The sequence below is a fragment of the Echiichthys vipera genome, assembly GCF_963691815.1.
Source record: "Echiichthys vipera genome assembly, chromosome: 1".
Taxonomy (NCBI): Eukaryota; Metazoa; Chordata; class Actinopteri; order Perciformes; family Trachinidae; genus Echiichthys; species Echiichthys vipera.
In genome coordinates this window covers 11098328-11123862 of record NC_139826.1, presented here as the reverse complement: position 1 = coordinate 11123862, position 25535 = coordinate 11098328, and the positions used below count along the sequence as shown (strand labels likewise).

The 25535-nt window shown below is 41.6% G+C and overlaps 4 protein-coding genes and 1 pseudogene across 5 annotated transcripts; 2 read left to right on the top strand and 3 right to left on the bottom strand.

Annotated features, from left to right (window-relative positions):
* Nucleotides 1–391: 391 nt before the first annotated feature.
* LOC310948274 (long-chain fatty acid transport protein 2-like) lies at nucleotides 392–11166 on the top strand (the record flags this gene model as incomplete). The annotated part of the gene is made up of 7 exons (XM_083915342.1): nucleotides 392–872; nucleotides 6355–6564; nucleotides 6680–6838; nucleotides 6971–6987; nucleotides 7848–7938; nucleotides 8086–8284; nucleotides 11067–11166. The coding sequence occupies 7 exons, from the start codon at nucleotides 392–394 to the stop codon at nucleotides 11164–11166; spliced, it is 1257 nt and encodes a 418-aa protein (XP_083771468.1).
* A 609-nt stretch (nucleotides 11167–11775) lies between these two features.
* LOC310948824 (high choriolytic enzyme 1-like) lies at nucleotides 11776–12564 on the bottom strand (the record flags this gene model as incomplete). The annotated part of the gene is made up of 1 exon (XM_083916074.1): nucleotides 11776–12564. One exon carries the CDS (start codon nucleotides 12562–12564, stop codon nucleotides 11776–11778), a length of 789 nt encoding a protein of 262 aa, XP_083772200.1.
* Nucleotides 12565–14092: 1528 nt separating this feature from the next.
* LOC310948829 (high choriolytic enzyme 1-like) lies at nucleotides 14093–14882 on the top strand (annotated as a pseudogene). The gene has a single exon. The product of its transcript is annotated as a high choriolytic enzyme 1-like (transcript).
* A 4319-nt stretch (nucleotides 14883–19201) lies between these two features.
* On the bottom strand, nucleotides 19202–19990 carry LOC310948264 (high choriolytic enzyme 1-like; the record flags this gene model as incomplete). The annotated part of the gene is made up of 1 exon (XM_083915328.1): nucleotides 19202–19990. One exon carries the CDS (start codon nucleotides 19988–19990, stop codon nucleotides 19202–19204), a length of 789 nt encoding a protein of 262 aa, XP_083771454.1.
* A 4271-nt stretch (nucleotides 19991–24261) lies between these two features.
* LOC310956812 (high choriolytic enzyme 1-like) lies at nucleotides 24262–25050 on the bottom strand (the record flags this gene model as incomplete). The annotated part of the gene is made up of 1 exon (XM_083927184.1): nucleotides 24262–25050. The coding sequence occupies one exon, from the start codon at nucleotides 25048–25050 to the stop codon at nucleotides 24262–24264; it is 789 nt and encodes a 262-aa protein (XP_083783310.1).
* Nucleotides 25051–25535: the final 485 nt, after the last annotated feature.

Below are 25535 nucleotides of genomic sequence, written 5' to 3'. Positions count from 1 at the left end.
CTAGTAATGTAGTTATGTATTTTTATTTTGTGCTATTGATGTCACTCGCTCGGTTCTTCATATTGTATATAACTTAAATTGTGGACATAAAAATAATAATAATCTATGATGTTTCCTGATTGCCCAAACTACGGGGCGGACCGAGGGTCATAATCGACAGTAGGTTTTCTGTAAAGAGGTGAAGATGAACTAAGACTCCAAAGACTTTCCAGGCATCAGCACAAGCATAATAATGGGTTAGGTAATCATAGAAAGCTCATGTTTCACCAGAGGAAAAGGGCGGACAAAGTTCAAGAGGCGTAAGCAACACTGAGTAACTGTTGTGTGCCTGGAAGCTGAACATTTCAGGAGTGTTTTGGCAGCAGAACTGACACTTGTCTTCACATTTATAATGATTGCATATATTCTATACAGCGCTCTCGCAGGTGTGGCAATTGTACCGTTATTGCTTTACTTGAAAAACCCTTATTTTATCTATGATTTAAGTTACACATTTGCTGTAATTAAAATTGCTTTACGCATAAGGAAATTCTCCCAGAAGAAACCCTTTTACAGCATTTTGGATTGTTTTCTGGACGAAGTGGCGAAGCAGCCGCATAATAAGTTCATACTTTTCGATGAGAGCTCCTACACTTACAGCCAAGCCGACAAAGAGAGCAACAAAGTGGCCAGAGCTCTGTCCACGCTGGTCCACCTGAAGGAGGGGGACACGGTGGCCCTCTTCCTGGGCAACGAGCCTCACTTTGTGTGGACCTGGCTCGCATTGACCAAGCTGGGATGCAACGCTTCTTTACTGAACTACAACATCAGATCCCAGTCTCTGCTGCACTGCTTCTCCTGCTGTGAAGCCAAGGTCCTGGTCGCTGGTCCTGGTAAGACTGTTTCTACAGTATGTTTATCCTGTATTCGTGTTCTCATGAGAACAAAACTTGGTGCAACAGCCTTTTCCTCATTTGCACCAAATGTCTGGAATGAACTCCAAACCACCATGAATCAAAAATCACTCCCACTTTTCAACACTTATAAAAACCTTTAAAATCAACTCTGACTGAACAGTGTAACTGCTTTTAACTTGATGCCCTTTCAGCTGTAATTTTTGGATTAGCTTGTTATTTGTCATATTAAGTGTAATGTATTGCGTCCAAGTGTGTGTAGTGTGTGCCCTTTGTCCTGTCTTTTGTGTATTTTTAAACTTTTTTTGCCACCTGTCTTGGCCAGGACTCCCTGAGAGAATGGTAACTGTAACTCAATGGGACTTTTTCTGGTTAAATAAAATGTTTTTTTCCATTATTTATTCGTCTGACGTCAATAGGATGGGAAAGTGCCTAGATGGCAATGGTTTTCAACACCTCTAAGTCATTAATATTGTCACATAAAGTTGTATATAAAATGTCAGATGCCAGCTTCCAGGAGTCTAATGCATTAACGAAATATTGCTCTTTAATGGATTTTATCAGTGATTTGGTTTGTATCCTGCTGCGAATATGTTCTTTGCATTCTTTGTTCAGTTTTTCATGCACCACATGTCTGGAACAAACTTCAAGAAAACTGCATGTCTGCTACAACTGTCAGCTGTTTAAATCAAGACTGAAGACTTTTGTGTTTGCCGCTGCCTTTCAGTAAACCAAACATTTTATTAATTGCTTATTCTGGAGTGTAACTTCTATTACTTTGATATTCTTGGTTTAATTTTAATTTTAAAGTATTTTATCTAGTATGTGTTTCTTTCCAATGCGTTTAATGTTTATTCTATAGCACTTTGCATTACCTTGTTGTTGAAAGGTGCTATACAAACCTGCCTTGCCTTGCATTATAGCCTGATCAATACTGGATTATTCAGGCTGATATTGATATTTAGGTCGGACATTAAAGACATTTCTCTAAACATTTATTCATAACATGAACAAAGAATCTTGATATGAAACCCTTACATTTAAAAAAAAAAAAAAGAACAGCTACTGTGACCAAGATACAAACTAAAAACAATCAACGTATCAGTTCTCTCTGGTGGACAAACCACTATTATATCACAGGCGTCCTGAGGTAAGACTATTTTACCACACGTGCTAATCCCGTCCAAATAGGACTTTAGAAATACTTTAACGCTAGAAAGGTGGTTTTCCCATGATGGAATATGGTGGCAACAGTATATTTCTTTGAATTCACTACATTAACCCTTTGACCTGAGTAAAACTGGATCAGCAGAACTCAACCCCAGTTGAATATTTACAGCTCTGAAAACAAATGAATTAATAATCGGCACTTTTATTGGATTACTCCTTTTTTACTTGCCTATTCTAAAGAGTCCACTAACTGGTCTCTGTCCTAAAGAAACCACTAACTGGTCTCTGTCCTAAAGAAACCACTCACTGGCCCCTCTCTTAAAGAGGCCAATCACTGGTCTCTGTCCTAAAGAAACCACTAACTGGTCTCTGTCCTAAAGAAACCACTCACTGGTCCCTCTCTTAAAGAGACCAATCACTGGTCTCTGAGTTCCCCAATTCAGGGGAAACACATGTTCCACAGCCGGCGGGTGCAGGTGGCGGCCTTGGACATGCTTCGTTCCGCAGATGAGAAGAACCTGCCAATGCCGCTGCCCTTTGGTGGGCTCATCAGGTGGTCTTTGAAAGAGGAGACAATGTAGTCTTCAACTGCTGGTTCCTCTAGCATAATTCTAACCAGCACAGCTTCTGCACATCCCCACTCTTTGCACAGTTTCTTGAAAATAGACTTGTCCAGGGTTTTGAAGGTGTCCGGGGTGATTTCAAAATCTTCTCCTTTGATTTCAGCCCATATGTTGTCAAACAGGCGCTTTATGGCGGTCTCCTCGATTCTCACGTTGTGGCTCACCTTTGATTTGTTGACTAGCCTTGAAAGCAGCTTATCCTCAAGTATCATGACAGACATTTTCTTGCGTGCAACTGAACTAGTTTTTGCCGTCAGACTGTGAGTGTCTGATGTTGTTGGTGTCGCTGACTTCCTGTCTGAGGTTGTTGGTGTCGCTGACTTCCTGTCTGAGGCTGTTGGTGTCACTGACTTCCTGTATGAGGTTGTTGGTGTCGCTGACTTCCTGTCTAATTTTGATAGTATCACTGACTTCCTATCTGAGGTTGTTGGTGTCGCTGACTTCCTGTCTGAGGTTGTTGGTGTCACTGACTTCATGTCTGAGGTTGTTGGTGTAGCTGACTTCCTGTCTGAGGTTGTTGGTGTCACTGACTTCATGTCTGAGGTTGTTGGTGTTGCTGACTTCCTGTATAAGTCTGTTGGTGTCGCTGACTTCCTGTCTAATTTTGAGGGTGTCACTGACTTCCTATCTGAGGTTGTTGGTGTCGCTGACTTCCTGTCTGAGGTTGTTGGTGTCGCTGACCTCCTCAATAAGTCTGTTGGTGTCGTTGACTTCCTGAATATGTCTGTTGGTGTCGCTGACCTCCTGTCTAATTTTGATGGTATCACTGACTTCCAAGTTGAGGTTGTTGGTGTCGCTGACTTCCTGTCTGAGGTTGTTGGTGTCACTGACTTCATGTCTGAGGTTGTTGGTGTTGCTGACTTCCTGTATAAGTCTGTTGGTGTCACTGACTTCCTGTCTAATTTTGAGGGTGTCGCTGACTTCCTGTCTGAGGTTGTTGGTGTCGCTGACCTCCTCAATATGTCTGTTGGTGTCGCTGACTTCCTGTCTAATTTTGATGGTATCACTGACTTCCAATTTGAGGTTGTTGGTGTCGCTGACTTCATGTCTGAGGTTGTTGGTGTTGCTGACTTCCTGTATAAGTCTGTTGGTGTCGCTGACTTCCTGTCTAATTTTGAGGGTGTCTCTGACTTCCTATCTGAGGTTGTTGGTGTCGCTGACTTCCTGTCTGAGGTTGTTGGTGTCGCTGACCTCCTCAATAAGTCTGTTGGTGTCGTTGACTGCCTGAATATGTCTGTTGGTGTCGCTGACTTCCTGTCTAATTTTGATGGTATCACTGACTTCCAATTTGAGGTTGTTGGTGTCGCTGACTTCCTGTCTGAGGTTGTTGGTGTCACTGACTTCATGTCTGAGGTTGTTGGTGTCGCTGACCTCCTCAATAAGTCTGTTGGTGTCGCTGACCTCCTCAATAAGTCTGTTGGTGTCGTTGACTTCCTGAATATGTCTGTTGGTGTCGCTGACCTCCTGTCTAATTTTGATGGTATCACTGACTTCCTATTTGAGGTTGTTGGTGTCGCTGACTTCCTGTCTGAGGTTGTTGGTGTCACTGACTCCCTGAATAAGTCTGTTGGTGTCACTGACTTTGTGTCTGAAGTTGTTGGTGTCACTGACTTCCTGTCTGAGGTTGTTGGTGTCACTGACTCTCTAGCCTTTCTAAACACATCCTCACTGTGGTCTTCAGCTTGAGTGGTCTGCCACCACTTAATCAATCCCAAACATTGTGACGCCTTACGCCGTATATCACCAAATAAGACATTAGGTGACGGGGAAACGCGCAGAACTTCTCCCGAGTCAATGTTGGGTTTCCTTGTGGCGTTTTCCACGAGGAGTTCGGTGAGTTCTGTGGATGTCAGGGATTTCCCATCTTGTTGTCTTGTACCCATCTCCGTCCCAAGCATGGCATCAACACCATCGATTAAGGACTTCATTGAATCCTTGCTCTCAGCTTCGATGTCAGAGTTGCATTTGGGCTTTGCATCTTGCGCAGTGCGACAAATGAAAATTTTGGTGTACAGTCTGTCCCAAAAATTATTTGCCTCGGTCTTCCCTCCATTCAAGAGCTGATTCTCTGTGTGTTCTGGGTTGATGCCTGCAGAATCCCCCTCTTCCAGACTATTTTTTATCAATGGTGCGATCGCATCTGTGATGTTTTCAATGTCCGGGGACAAGGCAGTTTGCATCTGTTTATACTCCGAGTCAGTCAAGTCTTCCAGAAGAGGTTCTGAGATTTTTTCAACCTCTTCCCGGATTTTATCCTGGATAGCTTGAGTTGTTGGATCCACAACGCTGTCCCGCGACCCTCTGAAGACATCTTCAGAGGTTCCTGTTGCACAGGGATCCCCCCTGCACTCCTCCTGATCCTTCACAGTGTTGTCCTGACTTGTTCTCTGTTCTTGTTCTCTTGTTCTCGGCCTACGTGGTCGAGGTGGGCATCGAACATTCATCTTTCCAATGAATGATTTGAGCATATTGCAGGCTTCATTGACCAAGACATTCAGTTTGTTGGGGGCAGTCACATGGTCATCATGATCCAAAGAGTACTTGTTGACCGAGTTGACTTTTTCAGCAATCGCATCAGAAAGTGCTTTTGACAACCTGTCTGAGCCGGCACAGCGGTCTGGGTCTATTACGTCCTGTAAATCTCCGAAGGTCAAAGGGACTGTGTTGCCCAGACAGGACAGAACCTTCTCTTGAGAAATGACTTCTTTCTTGCTTGTTTTTGCCAAAATTAATTCTGACAGTAGCCTCGTTAGGTCCAGAAACAGCTCTGCCAACAGGATTTTTGTGGCATCATCCGCTGTGCCTTTTCTCAACAATCCCCACTGCTCCTCTGTGATCCTTTCGTAAAAAGATTCAACCAGTGGACGTAAAAGGTCCACTCCAATCTTTGGCATCTCCTCTGTCTGTGAATCTCTTGATCCATCCATCACTGTATTATGATGGATTGTCTTTTGGCTTTCCTTTGCAAATGTTTTAGCTTTGTTCTCATGTAGGTCTGTGTGGTAACTCAGAAATGTGTGTGTGTATTATAGATCAACCAAAGGCAACTTAGAAACCCTTGCTTTATGTCGTCATAAAGCCTCGAATGGAACCGCTAAGCCCCGCCCCCAATTTGAGTTCGTGCCTTAGCAACCGTTGCTATGCACTGCGCGGGACCTTAAGCCCCGCCCCCAAACGGAGAACGTGCCTGAGCAGCCGTTGCTATGCACTGGGAGGCACCTTAAGATCGCTGTTGTTGAGTCACTGGAGGTTTTTCTCATCAGTGGTCTGTTGGTGTGTTTGTCCCCTGCTCTCAGTCCCTCTCTGTCGGTCAGAGAGAAGATATAATTCCCCATGTGGCAGGTTCATCTCAAAGCCTCTCCTTTAGTCACATCACAGATGAAACAACACACCATCTTTGTTGGGGATGCTCTTTTAGTCAAACACTGTGGCATGAAATTACCCTCTTTTTAAACAGAAAGTTTTTTTTGTATTTTTCAAAATATATTTCCTGTCAAAGGTGTATGTTATTATTCTTTTCTTATTATTAGCTCAATTCTATATACACACCAACAGCAGCTTTTATAGGCTTAATTCCCATGATTCTCCTCACCTGTTTTGATTTTTCCCCCATTGTTATTGTCACTGTACTGACCTCCATGAACCTTCTGTCTTTTTATCTCTCTCAGACTTGCGGGGAGCAGTAGAGGAGGTGTTGCCCACCTTGAAACAGCAGGGCGTCCGTGTCTTTATCCTGAGTGAGGACTGCGATGTGGAGGGCATTGAAAGCCTCTCTGATAAAATCCAGCAGGCCTCAGACCAGCCTCTGTCGCCTCAGCTGAGGGCCAACGTTCACCTTAAGAGTCCTGCTCTGTACATCTACACCTCAGGAACCACAGGTAATCTGACAGACTCATCTGACGCTCACTTTTAATATGCATTTTGGTTTTTCAGGCCTTGAGCTGCTGAAGTAGGACAGTAAAAATCTTCTATGTCTGCTCCAAATGTTTTTAGGTCTTCCCAAGGCAGCTATAGTTAACCACGAGAGGCTATGGTTGGCATCTTTTTTACAGTCTGTTTCTGGCATACGCTCAGACGATATTATCTACGTGCACCTGCCTCTTTACCACAGTGCCGGCTTTCTGATGGGACTTTGTGGAGCCATAGAAAGAGGTAACTCATAGCATCATAAGACTACAAAACATGACAACAATCTGATGGGTTTACTAAAGTTTAAACTCACGGGTAGCCCAAATTACCTCAAATAACACTTTGGCTCTGATTTCCACTATTTGTTTCCTACAGCAAATACTTACAATGCCGTTAGTGTGATATCAAGTTGATTACCAAATGCAATCCAAAAGGAAGGAGCTCATTGGTGCTTCGTTTTATGTGTCGGGACGCTTCTCATGCTACTGCAGAGGTTTGGTGTTATTTTGAGCAGTATTAGTGGTTAAAAAAGCTGTTTTAGTGCCTTCACCTCACTGCCCAGAGCTAAATCAATGTTAGCCACGTCCGGCTGTTAGCGACTGTTAATAGTTGTTACAGGAAAAAAAACTGTCTCGATGGCTTATTTGATGTATGTAAGTGTCGAAAAAGACCATGGGATGATTTTGCGCCGGAATTACACTTTAAGATGCAGGAACAGAGGCAAAATAGTTCTGCAGTAAATTCTAGTATTTGAGGTGCTCATGGATGAATTGTAATGTCAGCAGTAACTAATATTGCATTGATGGCATCTTCATGATTCTGTGCGTGTAGGTTGCTAGCTCACTTTAGCTCACCCTATACTCACCTGGGCAGGTGGTAGGTTCAGTCAGGTGAGGCCTAGAAGCTAAATCACTGGAGTAAGAGGGAAATAAAAGGCGTGGCAGCATACTGTGAGGTCGCAGATTTCACTTTTGTCTCCGTTTAGTTTCACTTAAATTCTGGGCTTCATTTTTTGTCCTCACTTTGTCTCAGTAAACCTTTTGTTTATAAATGCCACTTTTTTTGCACTTCTCCTGCTTCTTCAAAATTAAAGCTTCCAGCGCTGCATCACTTCATGTGACTTTACATAGACTGGTGGTAGCACTACAGTACGTCAATTAATAATGTGTGAATTACATGTTTTATTCTGCTGTTGGTATAAGGATGTATTGGGGACCTGATGCAACACTGATGTCTTTATTTATTCCTGTAGACGCTGTTTCCCTTCACTCTGATTAAGTACGACACAGAGCAGGATGAACCGATTCGAGACGCTAACGGCCTCTGCCTGAAGTCACCCAAAGGTGTGAAACGCCTGCTTAAACTTGATAAAGATTTCTATCCCTCTTGTTTGCACCATGCCGTTTAGTATTACACCTGAATCTTTTAGACAGGAAATATTTGCTGATGATGGGGCAAGAAGTGCATTGATAGATGTCATTTTCTCTCAGGTGAGACAGGACTGTTGGTGTCGAAGATCACAGACATTGCCCCGTTCGTCGGCTACGCTCAGAATGAAGAACAAACAGAGAGAAAAAGACTTCGTAATGTTCTCAAGAAAGGAGATCTTTACTTCAACAGTGGAGACCTAATGAGGGTTGATACAGACAACTGCATTTACTTCCAGGATCGTGTAGGGGACACGTTCAGGTACAGAACCCCTGTGCACCGTCAGCCAAAATGTGTGTGGTATGGTGAATTAAAGCACGGTGTATTCAAATGATGGGTATTGAATGAATTAGAAGAAAAAAGTATCAAATGAAGTACTCTGTATATTATTGGTATCACTTTAAGGGTACTGGTATCGTATTTAAGAAGAAAAAAAGCCCTTGTCCTGCAACATTTAATGTGTGACCATGCATGGGTATTCGTTGCTCAGTGTGAGTAGGCTCTCCTCTGAGGCCAATCTGTTAGTGGTTTGCAGAGTAAACTCAAATCAAGGGAAATCGTCTTTCAGTCATTATGCAACAAACAGCTGGAATAAACTTCCTGAAGATGTGAGACTTTCACCGACTCTGACCACTTTTAAAACTAGACTGAAAACTTTTATGTTCACCTTAGCTTTCTGCTAAATCTTTGCACTTTCAACGGCCACACTGTTTTTATTATTGTCTATGTTTTTATTCTTTTTGTCTTTCTGTAATGCATTTGAATTCATGACATGTTGTGCTGTGAAGCACTTTGAGTCTGCCTTGTGTATGAAAAGTGCGATACAAATAAAGCTGCCTTGCCTTGCCTAAAGTTGACCCTTGACCTTTTTGATACAAAATATCATCACATCATCATTTTCTGTGTGTGTGTGTGTGTGTGTTTGTGTGTGTGTGTGTGTGTGTGTGTGTGTGTGTGTGTGTGTGTGTGTGTGTGTGTGTGTGTGTGTGTGTATGTGTGTGTGTGTGTGTGTGTGTGTGTGCGTGTGTGTGTGAGTGTGTGTACAATTCATGGATGTCACAGTGACCTGTTTTTTTTAATATCTTTTTTTTAGCCTTTTTGTGCCTTTATTTGGACAGTGTAGCTGGAGGTTTGATAGGAAATGAGGGAAAGAAAAGGGGGTAGCACTGAATCACTGATTGATCACCATTTCCAATCCAGGCGATCAATTTAATTGAACTGATTAGACTGTTAGCCCTTTGACTGGCTGGTGATCTGACCAGAGTATACCTGCCCCTCGCCCAGTGTCAGATGAGATTGGCTCAGGTACAGCTAATGGATGGATTCATTGAATTCTTGGTGACGTTGACTTCGGTAACCTCTAGAGGGCACAGCAGAACAGTCTATAAAATGTAAATACAAATATAGGCATCTGTATTTACAAATTTACCTGAGCAGATCTGGAGGGACTGCAATATCAATGACAGGGCCATAAAAATGAGATTAATCTTTGGCTCCATATTGTTATTTGGTATACAATCCGCACATTAATAACAGTTTTCTGTCTTCTTTGCTGTTTTTGGTTTAAAAACAAGACCTTTTCAGTGTATGTATTTTGCTGTTGCATACGCTAAATTGATATGGCAGTTACTACTAGTGCCACAAATAACTGTACAGTGAACAGATCTTTTCTCAGCCTAACAGAGCAGAGTTTAAGAGACAGCTTTCTGCCTGTCTGCTGTGTTGTGGAGGAGGGTCTATGTGGAGCCCCTCCTAACTTCATGGCAGAGATAGTTGGCAGACAGGCAGGTGAGAGATACCATGGGAAGATGAAAACAGATGGGATGAACTCTCAATGACTGCCTCTCACTGGAGTACTGGGTAAAAAAATGTTGCAACCCTACAATTCACCCAGGGTGCATGAACCAAAGAAAACCCAAAGAAAGCAACTACTATTAGAAACATTAGACTGCATTCTACCATGAGGCTGATATCTAATGTGACTCGCGTTACAGCAGAAGAAGGCCCCAACTAACGCCCACCCACACACATCACACCCCCACTGGGCTATAGGATCTGAACAGCTGTTTCATTGTGAAGCTAAAAAAAGGAACGGCTCCTCAGATGTCTCTCTGACAGACTGCTAGTGTTCCTGTAACTTATTCAGTAGTTTACACCATTATATTCTGTCACAGCAGCCATTTTATTTTTCCTGGGGTGGATGAGTCCTAGACTGGGTTAGCATGTTTGTACAAATGTGTGTGTATGGACATACAAACATATGAAAATAAGAAGAGCTATTTTGCACTGACTTTATTACAGATCATTCAATTGAAATAGTAACATAAACTGAAATTAAAAGAACGACTGATTTTAAATTACAGCCAAATTGAAAAAAAAGTTGGGGGTCACGTGACACAATGCAAGAAGAAGCCACGGAGTAGGGTGCTCAGCACTGCACCGCTGCCTTTATAATCTTAAACATATACGCCAGAAATATTACCACCCAGCATATTGTTAATTAATTAAATTGGGTGTAGAGATGTTGAAACTTTCTAAGTCTGTGGCCTGTGGAGATACTAAATGACTCTTAAGGTTGCACAGGGCCAACGCCATGATGCCAGGCCAAGAAGGAGCTGACAAACCCGAGCAGCAACAAGCTAATGACATAGCTCAAGATATCAGTAACATTTACTCAGCACTAAAAAAGATTTCTGAAGATCTGGGGGTCATACCACCGCGTCAGTGGAGACTAAACTCTCAGCCCTAATCACAAGAATGGACGACGTGGAGAAACAAGTAGAGTACTTGGCCGAGCAAAAGTGGCAAGCTAACCCGCCAGCTAGCAAAACAGATGTTGAACAGATATGGGACAAGTTGCAGTGGTGATTGCTCTAAGACTGCAAGGAAAGCTCAGCTTCCCCCTAAAATGTCACCAAAGAAAAGTGGTGAAATATGTACTGCCGTGTGTACATTTCATTGACTGAAAACGCACTAGAAAGCCTTCATCTTTTCTTCAGAATCAGCTACTTATAACAGGTAAGCCTGAATCTGGCAAAACCAGCCGCCAGTGTCGCACAGCCACATGCTGGACAACCACAGCTGGACAACCACAGCTGGACAACCTGATGGTGCAGTATATTGTCGGAGACCTGCAGCCTTAGAGCAAAATGGAAAGCCTGGCTTTCATGAACTTAATTTCAAGTTTAACCTTAATTTCATACCTCAGCCTGGTTCCTGGTTTGCTATTGATGTAACTTGTTTGTTGAACCTAGTATATTTTTAAGATTCCAGTATTCCTTTTTAGTATGAACTGAAATGGAAAATGATTAGAATTAAACCTTAAGGATTACTGTCCTGTTTTTCCTTTTTAAAATTCCTCATGAAAAAAAGACCATTCAGGCATCAAATTTTTCCTCATGGTTTTGAGAATATACTGTAGATGTGAAAGCTGCAGCTGCTCGTGTGTGGACTGAACAGCAGTAAAGATAACATGTTTATGCTAATACGTACATTTGTTTTTTTTGTTGTTGCAGAAAAACAATAAATAAAAACACTAGACATTAAACGTTCTTTTTGTTTTATCTTTTATTACAGACAGTCAGGGAATATGGGGAGTGATATATTCTCAGTTGTCAGAACATTTGAAATAATCTAGTGAGAGGAACTGAAATGTTAAGCGTTGATTCCAAAGTATTAGCATTACCTTTTGAGTAATTACAGAAATAAGATAGGGAAAAAGTGGGAATTTGCTGCGTTTAGCATCAGCATTGTTACTGGCATCCATACAGCCTGTTGATCCTCACAATGTCCCAATAGGACAAGCCCTTCCTCTGGCCGATCTGGACGTTGGGGTCGGGGATGGGGGTGATGGTGTCCCTCCCGTATGCGATGGTGAAGGCTGTTCTTCCATAGTGCATGACAGAGGTGTAGTCGTAGGGAGTGTTCAGGTTGTTGGTGTCCTGCTTGTAGAAGTTGGAGGCCATCTGCTTGTTGATGTTTTCCCAGTGGATCTTGACATGGTAGTCACGGTCGCTCCTGGTCTGTTCGTGCAGGAAGCTCAGAGCGTGGTTGAGCTCGTGCTGGATGATGCCGTGGTAGAGGCAGCCCTGCCTGTTGAGAGAGACCACCTGTTTGCCTCCTGTTTTGCCCAGAGATGAGAAACATCCGGTTCTGCTCTCAATGCTGATAAAGTCGTACTGGTTTGTACGGTAGACGAAGCGGATGCAGGTACGGCTGTGGAAGCCCTTCAAGGCATATTCGATCTGCTGCTTCTCATTAGCAGTGAACTGATTATTTATGAGGAAGGGGACAATCACCAAGCCGTTGGACGCTTTCTTCCACATGCAGCTCTGGTACCAGCACTTCATGGCGTTTCTGGTTCTGGGAGCCAGCAAGTCTCCTTCCAACAGAATCTCATCTGTGCCGTTGTTGGCGGTCAGAATTCTGGTGGAGATGTCAACATTGTCTGGGTCTTCTTCTTCATGTCCTTCCTCCTGGAGAGGAAGTGCCTGAGAGAGGCCGAGCAGGAGCAGCAGCAGCAGACTGGCAGAGGGAGTCATCTTCAGGGTCTGTCTGGAGGCTGTGGAGCTTCTGTGGAGAGACTCCTTGAAGTTTGATGTTGGACTGAGTTCAGTCCAGGGTCTTTATACTCTCCTGTGCAGGTGTGTCTGCAGGGGGATTATGGGTTGGGATCTACACTGCTAGGCCTGAACAAACCACTGAAGGGAGGACTCCACAGACAAACCTGCTTTTTAAACATGGTTTGTATTCTTTGGTCATCAGATGGATTGATTCAGCTTTAGGTGGTTTACTAGGTTGGATTTTAGGCTAATCACTTTATTGAAATTGTTCCTAGCACTTGTCATAATTGGCTGTTTGTAAGGACCCCTTGGCGTCAGTTGTTAATGTACTGACTAGGCCTTAATGTCCAACTTTTATGCCTCACTATAGTTGCTGTTTTACACATGTGTAACACATGGGTAATGTTGTAAATTTAAATAAAGCTATGTGTTAAGGTTTAGACAACAAAATCACTTGGTTAGGGTTAGGAGGAGATCACGGGTGGGGTTACAATAAGTGTGTTTATAACATGAGGCAGGGACTAATAACGGGCCATGAACTGAGATCTCCTGGGTGAAGCCTTTGTTTTTGTGACCCATAAACCACCCTGACCTCCTCCCTACACAAGCTTTGTAGCACCTAATTCTGGAGAACATGCTCTGTGAGTATAATAATGCCGTGGATGGGTTTACAGTTGAAAGCTTGGTACTCCTTAAAAAGAGGTTTAAAGTTATAATCCCTAAAATTTTCATGTAGTTAGAGATATAATCCGCAAGATTTTCATCATGATAATTGTCTTTTAAATTACTATCTGTCAAAGAGTGATTCAAAACAATGGTGGTTGATCATATGACCAACTAATGAAAGCACTTTTACTTGGCTCTTTGCCAAGAAATATCATTCCTTTGCTATATTAAAATGTGGCACAAGGTTAGTGATGCTTTTTAAAGCAGTCAGCAACGGTTGGTCTGCCCAGGTGGAGATTGTCACTGTTGATTATGCTGCATTCCATTGTTCTCTGAAATCAGGAACTTGCATCTTTCGACAAGAAAAAGTGCAATTAAAGGGAACGTTCCAGTCTGACATCCAAGTCAGGCTCGCACAAATGTGTCTGACCGAGTCAGGATCATCTCATTACTGCTGACTTACAATGGTCGATCAACAGACATATGGAGCATATGAAGGATTCACAACACATTAAGGAGTTGAGAGCTGCCAATCTAAGGACGTCATACAGTCTACAGTGTTGTGCTTGAACACGTTCATTGAACGATTGTTCATGAACTACTTCATATTTTGGGGCGAACATGAACTGAACTTACTGCATTCTGAACTTACTCTATTCGTCCTGATGAACGATACTGTGAACCTTCTCTCAGTTTAACTTCGTATAGCATGGTGTCCATAATTCCCCTGCAGAAACACCTGCACAGGAGAGTATAAAGACCCTGGACTGAACTGAATCCAACATCAAACTTCAGGGACTCTATCCACAGAAGCTCCACAGCCTCCAGACAGACCCTGAAGATGACTCCCTCTGCCAGCCTGCCTGCTGCTGCTCCTGCTCGGCCTCTCTCTGGCACTTCCTCTCCTGGAGGAAGGAGATGAAGAAGAAGTCCCAGACACCGTCGACGTCTCCACCAGAATTCTGACCGCCAACAACGGCAGCGATGAGATCCTGTTGGAAGGAGACTTGCTGGTTCCCAGAACCAGAAACGCCATGAAGTGCTGGTACCAGAGCTGCATGTGGAAGAAAGCCTCCAACGGCTTGGTGATTGTTCCCTTCCTCATAAACAATCAGTTCACTGCTATGGAGAAGCAGAAGATCGAGTACGCCTTGCAGGGCTTCCACAGCCGTACCTGCATCCGCTTCATCTACCGTACAAACCAGTACGACTTTATCAGCATAGAGAGCAGAACCGGATGTTTCTCTGCTCTGGGCAAAACAGGAGGCAAACAGGTGGTCTCTCTCAACAGGCAGGGCTGCCTCTACCACGGCATCATCCAGCACGAGCTCAACCACGCTCTGAGCTTCCTGCACGAACAGACCAGGAGCGACCGTGACTACCATGTCAGGATCCACTGGGAAAACATCAACAAGCAGATGGCCTCCAACTTCTACAAGCAGGACACCAACAACCTGAACACTCCCTACGACTACACCTCCGTCATGCACTATGGAAGAACAGCCTTCACCATCGCATATGGGAGGGACACCATCACCCCCATCCCCAACCCCAACGTCCAGATCTGCCAGAGGAAGGGCTTGTCCTATTGGGACATTGTGAGGATCAACAGGCTGTATGGATGCCAGTAACAATGCTGATGCTAAACACAGAAAATTCCCACTTTTTATCTTTCTTTTTTTTGTAATTGATCAAAAGCTAATGCTAATACTTTGGAATCAACGCTAAACATTTCAGTTTCTCTCACTAGATTTTTTCAAATGTTCATATATGTCCATATTTCCAAATTGTCTGTAATAAAAGACAATACAAATTGAACATTGAATGTCTAGTGTTTTTATTTATTGTTTTTCTGGGGGAAAAAACAACAAAAATGCAGATATTAGCATATACATGTCATCACTGAGCAATGGGAATGATTGCTCGATGATTTCTATAGGAATCCCCTGTACTTTGTTTACAAAAGAAAAAAAAAGGCAATTGTCTCAACAATGACAAATATAGTCCAGACCAGAACATGTTTTCAGGGGAAAATAATTGTATTCAAAAGTAAAACAATGCTTAAAATTGGAAATAATAATCAGATTCCATTTGAGATGCATTGGCATAGACATGTTAACATCCTAAATGTATTCTGGGACTTGATATTACCTATGCCTGTATACAGTATATTCTTAACTGATCCATTTCTAAGACATGATAAACCTATAAATGATTCTCAACAAAAATATTAAACTGTAGTTTAACTCACAGGAGATCTGTAGCAAAAAGCTGTGTTTTAAACTACACAACACACACAAGTTATTACAACATCTCTAGAATGAATGAAAACAAGTCATCAGCCTAGTTGTTTGTTAAAATGTCAGATAAATGGAGGAACAGGACCCTCTGATTATGTAGTATATCTGGCTATGTTAATAAGGCCTTCCAAAAAACTCTGCTTTTGATAATAATTAATCTAGATATTTTATCATGTTTGATAGTTGAAATAATTACTGATTATAAATTGATTATTTAACTGGAGTAAAACAAAGCTACTGTTACTGTATCTGTAATTGTGATGAAAATAAAGTTGGTTTGAAGGATCTATTAAAGGCCCTGAACACCCACACAGGTGTTTTCAGTTATTCTGGCTTATTAGACCTCTGCTTGGGTTGAAGGTGGGCGGGGCTTTAATGCGAATTTGATGGGTATTGATGAGTTCATAAATATCCATCTACCACTAAGAATGATAAAGGCGTTCTTTGTCCCGCCTTAACAGGTGAAACAAAGCTAACAGGAGACTCTGGAATATATCAGTCAATCAATCACAGTAGACACACCCAGACAGTCCTTACAAGAGGTCTAATCAACTAGTTAACTGAAAACACCTGTGTTGGTGTTCAGGGGCTTTAAAAAATGAAGGATAAATAAGATCTGAAAATCTCTTTTAACAACACTGAGCTGACTGAACACGGTTAGCACCACTGCAGGAGGACCTTCGCTACCAGTTTCAGTAGAAAATTAAGAAAGCAAAAGTGCTGTTTGGAAGTGTTTATCATATGAGGCAAATGAACAGGAAAAAGGATAAGGATGTAAAGCTGGCGGCTAGCGTCGCATAATATACAGTAACGTTTATGAGGGAGCTAAGCAGCTAAAATCATCAGTCCTGCCCCTCTAACGTTAAGAGACGTTAATTTAACAGGATGGCACAATGACATGTTTGAAAAGTCAACCAACGATGAGACACATACAGTTGCCGCTGCCATACCAACTCTATTTAACCATCAACGATAATAAGGAGCCAGGTCACCAGAAACACAGAAAATGAAAGAGGTTGTAGCTGAAACATTAGCCTGGACCAGATCCCTGTTTACACTGTGGAGAGACCTGACTAACAACAACTTATTCACCAACTGAATCCAAGGTTTAGCCTCCTTCATGGAATCATTTAATGCACATACAAATCCATGAGCTTTACAGCACAATAAGTAAAAACAAGAGAATTTGAAAATATTTTTCATCAAGGTTGGTGAGGAATGGAACACTCATATGTTTCTGTGCAAACTTTGCCCGTCGGCTTTCAAAAAAAAATTCTGCACTTTAGTTACATCAACAGCAAACCTGAAACGGCACATTGAACGGAAGAACCCGGCATTTCAAGGTATGTGCAAGCAAATAAAAAATTGAAATACAATAAAAACAGAACATCGACCCAAATCCCATTACCTGTGTAGAGAAGCAGCTCCATAGTCATCTCCCAACCACAGCTGGACAACGTGGTGGTGCAGTATATTTTCAGAGACCTGCAGCCTTTGAGCAAAGAGGAAAGCCTGGCTTTCATAAACTTAATTTCAAGTTTAACCTTAATTTCCTACCTCAGCCTGGTTCTCGGTTTACTATTAATGTAACTTGTTTGTTGAACCTGCTATATTTTGCCAAGATTCCAGTATTTCTTTTTAGTATGAACTGAAATGGAAAATTATTAGAATTAAAAAAACATTTACACCTTAAGGATTACTGTCCTTTTTTTTCTTTTTATAATTCCTCATTAAAAAAAGACCATTCAGGCGTCAAGTTTTTCCTCATGGTTTTGAGAATATAGTGTAGGTGTGAAAGCTGCAGCTGCTCGTGTGTGGACTGAATGAACAGCAGTAAAGTGTTAAAGCAACAATGTGGAAATGCTGTCCCTCAATTCTAAGGTAAACTCTGGTTGGATAAGGATTCAAAATTGGATATGAAGATGAAATCTGACTCATAGCTTTAGTGTTTAAACAGTTAAAAATATATGCTGATGTGGTTCTATATAAACTGTTGCAATAATTTTGAAAAATAATATCTTGCAGCAACATATTGAAAAAAGAACTATGAACTAGTTCATTTTTGGAACTGTGAACTTAGTTCGTAATTTTGAATAATGAACTATGAACTGAACTAGTGCATTTTAAAATTTGTGAACTGAACTTTGAACTAGTTCATGTAGAAATGAACTTTCCCAACACTGACAGTCGACGCTGTTCAGTTTCCAAAGGAACTCTGGGAGAATAGTTCCTAGATGCTCGCCTACAGGTACATCTTACCGCCAAAGCAGCCACTAGAAACAACATATTTCAATTCTAACGGATTACAACTTCATGGGTGCCTTGTGGGTCAGTATTAAACGGCAAGGGTCTTGGAAAAATGATGGCATTCAATTCCCTGGGAATGAGAAGAGAACTCTTTATCTAGTCTTCAACAATAACATCTCTTGTTAGAGTTTCTTTGTCCAACCAACCTTATTTTTAACAGAGTTATATGTGAATACAGTATATGTCTTATTGAAATTTCCTGTTGATATTTGTTCCAGCTGAGGCTGATAAGAATGTCTTTAGTTTGGAAGATATTTAGGTCTTAAAGCCAAAATATTGGAGTAATCCAAATATTTCTCATTAAGGCCCCGCCCACCTTCAACCCAAGCAGAGGTGTTATCAGCCAGAAAGACTGAAAACACCTGTGTGGGTGTTCAGGGCCTTTAATAGATCCTTCAAACCAACTTTATTTTCGTCATAATTACAGATACAGTACCAGTAGCTTTGTTTTACTCCAGTTAAATAATCAATTTATAATCAGTAATTATTTCAACTATCAAACATGATAAAATATCTAGATTAATTATTATCAAAAGCAGAGTTTTTTGGAAGGCCTTATTAACATAGCCAGATATACTACATACTCAAAGGGTCCTGTTCCTCCATTTATCTGACATTTTAACAAACAACTAGGCTGATGACTTGTTTTCATTCTTTAGAGATGTTGTAATAACTTGTGTGTGTTGTATAGTTTAAAACACAGCTTTTTGCTACAGATCTCCTCGCTACTACTTTTGTTGAGAATCATTTATAGGTTTATTATGTCTCAGAGCTGGATCAGTTAAGAATATACTGTATACAGGCATAGGTAGTATCAAGTCCCAGAATACATTTAGGATGTTAACATGTCTATGCCAATAAATCTCAAATGGAATCTGATTTCTATTTCCATTTTAAGAATTGTTTTACTTTGAATACAATTATTTTCACCTGAAAACATTTTCTGGTCTGGACTATATTTGTCATTGTTGAGACAATTGCCTTTTTTTTTCTTTTGTAAACAAAGTACAGGGGATTCCTACAGAAATCCCAGAGCAATCATTCCCATATCTCAATGATGACATGTTTATGCTAATACATGCATTTGTTTTTTTGTTGTTGCAGAAAAACAATAAATAAAAACACTAGACATTAAACGTTCTTTTTGTATTATCTTTTATTACAGACAGTCAGGGAATATGGGGAGTGATATATTCTCAGTTATCAAAACATTTGAAATAATCTAGTGAGAGGAACTGAAATTTTTAGCGTTGATTCCAAAGTATTAGCATTACCTTTTGAGTAATTACAGAAAAAAAAGAAAGAGAAAAAGTGGGAATTTTCTGTGTTTAGCATCAGCATTGTTACTGGCATCCATACAGCCTGTTGATCCTCACAATGTCCCAATAGGACAAGCCCTTCCTCTGGCCGATCTGGACGTTGGGGTTGGGGATGGGGGTAATGGTGTCCCTCCCGTTTGCGATGGTGAAGGCTGTTCTTCCATAGTGCATGACAGAGGTGTAGTCGTAGGGAGTGTTCAGGTTGTTGGTGTCCTGCTTGTAGAAGTTGGAGGCCATCTGCTTGTTGATGTTTTCCCAGTGGATCCTGACATGGTAGTCACGGTCGCTCCTGGTCTGTTCGTGCAGGAAGCTAAGAGCGTGGTTGAGCTCGTGCTGGATGATGCCATGGTAGAGGCAGCCCTGCCTGTTGAGAGAGACCACCTGTTTGCCTCCTGTTTTGCCCAGAGCAGAGAAACATCCGGTTCTGCTCTCAATGCTGATAAAGTCGTACTGGTTTGTACGGTAGACGAAGCGGATGCAGGTACTGCTGTGGAAGCCCTTCAAGGCATATTCGATCTTCTGCTTCTCATAAGCAGTGAACTGATTGTTTATGAGGAAGGGGACAATCACCAAGCCGTTGGAGGCTTTCTTCCACATGCAGCTCTGGTACCAGCACTTCATGGCGTTTCTGGTTCTGGGAACCAACAAGTCTCCTTCCAACAGGATCTCATCTGTGCCGTTGTTGGCCGCCAGAATTCTGGTGGAGATGTCAACATTGTCTGGGTCTTCTTCTTCATGTCCTTCCTCCTGGAGAGGAAGTGCCTGAGAGAGGCCGAGCAGGAGCAGCAGCAGCAGGCTGGCAGAGGGAGTCATCTTCAGGGTCTGTCTGGTTGCTGTGGAGCTTCTGTGGAGAGACTCCTTGAAGTTTGATGTTGGACTCAGTTCAGTCCAGGGTCTTTATACTCTCCTGTGCAGGTGTGTCTGCAGGGGGATTATGGGTTGGGATCTTCACTGCTAGGCCTGAACAAACCACTGAAGGGAGGACTCCACAGACAAACCTGCTTATTACACATGGTTTGTTATCTTTGGTCATCAGATGGATTGGGTGAACGTCCTTTGTTTTTGTGATCCATCAACCACCATGACCTACTCCCTACACAAGCTTTGTAGCACCATGCTCTGTGAGTATAATAATGCCGTGGATGGGTTTATAGTTGAAAGCTTGGTCCTCCTTAAAAAGAGGTTTATAGTTATAATCCCTAAGATTTTCATGTAGTTAGAGATATAATCTGCAAGATTTTCATCTTGATAATTGTCTTTTAAATTACTATCTGTCAAAGAGTGATTCAAAACAATGGTGATTGATCATATGACCAACTAATGAAAGCACTTTTACTTGGCTCTTTTCCAAGAAATATCATTCCTTTGCTATATTAGAATTTGCCACAAGGTTAGTGATGCTTTTTACATCAGTCAGTATGGTTGGAGATTGTCACTGTTGATTATGCTGCATTCAATTGTTCTCTGAAATCAAGAACTTGCATCTTCCGACAAGTAAAAGGGCAATGAAAGAGAACGTTCCAGTCTGACATCCGATTCAGGCTCGCACTAATGTGTCTAACCGAGTCAGGATCATCTCATTACTGCTGACTCACAATGGTCTATCAACGGACATATGGAGCATATGAAGGATTCACAACACATTAAGGAGTTGAGAGCTGCCAATCTAAGGACGTCATACAGTTTACATTGTTGTGCCTGAACATGTTCATTGAACGATAGTTAATTAACTACTTCATATTTTGGGCGAAGTTGAACTGAACTTACTGTATTCTGAACTTACTGTATTCTGCCTGATGAGCGTTACTGTGAAACCTTCCCTCAGTTTAACTTCGTTTAGTAGAATGTCAGATTTATATAAAGCCTTTCAGGCGCATTCCAGGCTAAAACACACTGTAAACAGGCCTTAATATGTAGTGGAAATAACACCCAATCTAGCAACACCAGCCGCCAGTGTTGGACAGCCACATGAGTCATCAAAAATAAAACAGCATGGAAGCAACAGCAACGTGTAGCGGACAAAGCAAAACAGCAAGAAGGCGTTGTATTCTCTGTTAAATTAGTATTATGACGAGGTTGGTGAGGATGGGAACAATCATAGGTTTCTGTGCAAACTTTGCCCGTCGGCTTTCAAAAAAAATAACGTACCTTAGTTACATCAACAGCAAACCTGAAAGAACACATTGAACGGAAGCACCCGGCATTTCAAGGTTTTCGGAAGATACTAAAAAATCAAAAGACGATCAAAACAGAACCTCGACCCAAATCCCATTTACTGTGTACAGAAGCAGCTCCATGGTCATCTCCCTGCCGCAGCTGGACAACGTGGTGGTGCAGTATGTTGTTGGTGACCTGCATCCTTTGAATAAAGTGGAAAGCACCAACTTTCATAAACTTAATTTCAAGTTCAACCTTAATTTCCTACCTCAGCCTGGTTCCTGGTTTTACTATCCATGTAACTTGTTTCACAACACATTAAGGAGGTGAGAGCGAGCAATCTAATGACATCATACAGTCGACAGTGTTGTGCCTGAACACGTTCATTGTACGATAGTTCATGAACTACTTCATATTTTGGGCGAACTTTAACTGATTTACTCTATTCGTCCTGATGAACGTTACTGTGAAACCTTCTCTCAGTTTAACTTCGTTTAGTAGGGTGTCAGATTTATATAAAGCCTTTCAGGCGAAACCTAGGCTAAAACACACTGTAAACAGGCCTTAATATGTAGTGTAAATAACACCCAATCTGGAAACACCAGCCGCCAGTGTTCAAAGCCCTGGGAATGAGAAAGCAACTCTTTATATAGTCTTCAACAATAATATCTCTTGTTAGAGTTTCTTTTTCCAACCAACCTTATTTGAAACAGAGTTATATGTGCATACAGTATGTGTCTCATTGAAAATTCCTGTTGATATTTGTTCCAGCTGAGGCTGATACGAATGTCTTTAGTTTGGTCGATCTTTAGGTCTTAAAGCCAAAATATTAGAGTCATCCAAATGTTACCCTTATAGTGGTTCTCGATAATCTCGATGCATCATGAGGGGCGATGACCATATGCATCACATTTCATGGCAATGCATCCAGATGTTGTTAAGACTAGGGTTGTCATGATACTAGAATTTCAAAGTTGAGACTCAGGAACATACTTGATACTTGACACGATATTTGATGCCACAAATAAAAATTACAAAAAGTTGTCTGATGATAATATTTTCAAATTCTTCTTTTTACTTATTGTGCTGTAAAGCTCGTGGATTTGTATGTGCATTAAATGATTCCATGAAGGAGGCTAAACCTTGGATTCAGTTGGTGAATAAGTTGTTGTTAGTCAGGTCTCTCCACAGTGTAAACAGGGATCTGGTCCAGGCTAATGTTTCAGCTACAACCTCTTTAATTTTCTGTTTTTCTGGTGACCTGGCTCCTTATTATCGTTGATGGTTAAATAGAGTTGGTATGGCAGCGGCAACTGTATGTGTCTCATCGTTGGTTGACTTTTCAAACATGTCATTGTGCCATCCTGTTAAATTAACGTCTCTTAACGTTAGAGGGGCAGGACTGATGATTTTAGCTGTTTAGCTCCCTCATAAACGTTACTGTATATTATGCGACGCTAGCCGCCAGCTTTACATCCTTATCCTTTTTCCTGTTCATTTGCCTCGTATGATAAACACTTCCAAACAGCACTTTTGCTTTCTTAATTTTCTACTGAAACTGGTAGCGAAGGTCCTCCTGCAGTGGTGCTAACCGTGTTCAGTCAGCTCAGTGTTGTTAAAAGAGATTTTCAGATCTTATTTATCCTTCATTTTTTAAAGCCCCTGAACACCAACACAGGTGTTTTCAGTTAACTAGTTGATTAGACCTCTTGTAAGGACTGTCTGGGTGTGTCTACTGTGATTGATTGACTGATATATTCCAGAGTCTCCTGTTAGCTTTGTTTCACCTGTTAAGGCGGGACAAAGAACGCCTTTATCATTCTTAGTGGTAGATGGATATTTATGAACTCATCAATACCCATCAAATTCGCATTAAAGCCCCGCCCACCTTCAACCCAAGCAGAGGTGTTATCAGCCAAAAAGACTGAAAACACCTGTATGGATATTCAGGGCCTTTAATAGATCCTTCAAACCAACTTTATTTTCATCACAATTACAGATACAGTAACAGTAGCTTTGTTTTACTCCAGTTAAATAATCAATTTATAATCAGTATTTATTTCAACTATCAAACATGATAAAATATCTAGATTAAGATGTCAAAAGCAGAGATTTTTGGAAGGCCTTATTAATATAGCCAGATATACTACATAATCAGAGGGTCCTGTTCCTCCATTTATCTGACATTTTAACAAACAACTAGGCTGATGACTTGTTTTCATTCATTCTAGAGATGTTGTAATAACTTGTGTGTGTTGTATAGTATAAACGCAGCTTTTGGCTACAGATCTCCTGTGAGTTGAACTACAGTTTACTACTTTTGTTGAGAATCATTTATAGGTTTATTATGTCTCAGAGCTGGATCAGTTAAGAATATACTGTATACAGGCATAGGCAGTATCAAGTCCCAGAATACATTTAGGATGTTAACATGTCTATGCCCATAAATCTCAATTGGAATCTGATTAATATTTCCATTTTAAGCATTGTTTTACTTTGAATACAATTATTTTCACCTGAAAACATTTTCTGGTCTGACCTATATTTATCATTGTTGAGACAATTGCCTTTTTTTTTCTTTTGTAAACAAAGTACAGGGGATTCCTACAGAAATCCCAGAGCAATCATTCCCATTGCTCAGTGATGACATGTTTATGCTAATACATGCATTTGTTTTTTTGTTGTTGCAGAAACACAATAAATAAAAACACTAGACATTAAACGTTCTTTTTGTTTTATCTTTTATTACAGACAGTCAGGGAATATGGGGAGTGATATATTCTCAGTTATCAAAACATTTGAAATAATCTAGTGAGAGAAACTGAAATGTTTAGCGTTGATTCCAAAGTATTAGCATTAGCTTTTGATTAATTACAGTAAAAAGAAAGAGAAAAAGTGGGAATTTTCTGCGTTTAGCATCAGCATTGTTACTGGCATCCATACAGCCTGTTGATCCTCACAATGTCCCAATAGGACAAGCCCTTCCTCTGGCCGATCTGGACGTTGGGGTTGGGGATGGGGGTAATGGTGTCCCTCCCGTTTGCGATGGTGAAGGCTGTTCTTCCATAGTGCATGACAGAGGTGTAGTCGTAGGGAGTGTTCAGGTTGTTGGTGTCCTGCTTGTAGAAGTTGGAGGCCATCTGCTTGTTGATGTTTTCCCAGTGGATCCTGACATGGTAGTCACGGTCGCTCCTGGTCTGTTCGTGCAGGAAGCTCAGAGCGTGGTTGAGCTCGTGCTGGATGATGCCGTGGTAGAGGCAGCCCTGCCTGTTGAGAGAGACCACCTGTTTGCCTCCTGTTTTGCCCAGAGCAGAGAAACATCCGGTTCTGCTCTCAATGCTGATAAAGTCGTACTGGTTTGTACGGTAGACGAAGCGGATGCAGGTACTGCTGTGGAAGCCCTTCAAAGCATATTCGATCTTCTGCTTCTCATAAGCAGTGAACTGATTGTTTATGAGGAAGGGGACAATCACCAAGCCGTTGGAGGCTTTCTTCCACATGCAGCTCTGGTACCAGCACTTCATGGCGTTTCTGGTTCTGGGAACCAGCAAGTCTCCTTCCAACAGAATCTCATCTGTGCCGTTGTTGGCCGCCAGAATTCTGGTGGAGATGTCAACATTGTCTGGGTCTTCTTCTTCATGTCCTTCCTCCTGGAGAGGAAGTGCCTGAGAGAGGCCGAGCAGGAACAGCAGCAGCAGGCTGGCAGAGGGAGTCATCTTCAGGGTCTGTCTGGTTGCTGTGGAGCTTCTGTGGAGAGACTCCTTGAAGTTTGATGTTGGACTCAGTTCAGTCCAGGGTCTTTATACTCTCCTGTGCAGGTGTGTCTGCAGGGGGATTATGGGTTGGGATCTTCACTGCTAGGCCTGAACAAACCACTGAAGGGAGGACTCCACGGACAAACCTGCTTTTTAAACATGGTTTGTATTCTTTGGTCATCAGATGGATTGATTCAGCTTTAGGTGGTTTACTAGGTTGTATTTTAGGCTAATCACTTTATTGAAATTGTTCCTAGCACTTGTCATAATGGCTGTTTGTAAGGACCCCTTGGCATCAGATGTTAATGTACTGGCTAGGCCTTAATGTCCAACTTTTATGCCTCACTATAGTTGCTGTTTTACACATGGGTAACACATGGGTAATGTTGTAAATTTAAATAAAGCTATGTGTTAAGGTTAAGACAACAAAATCACTTGGTTAGGGT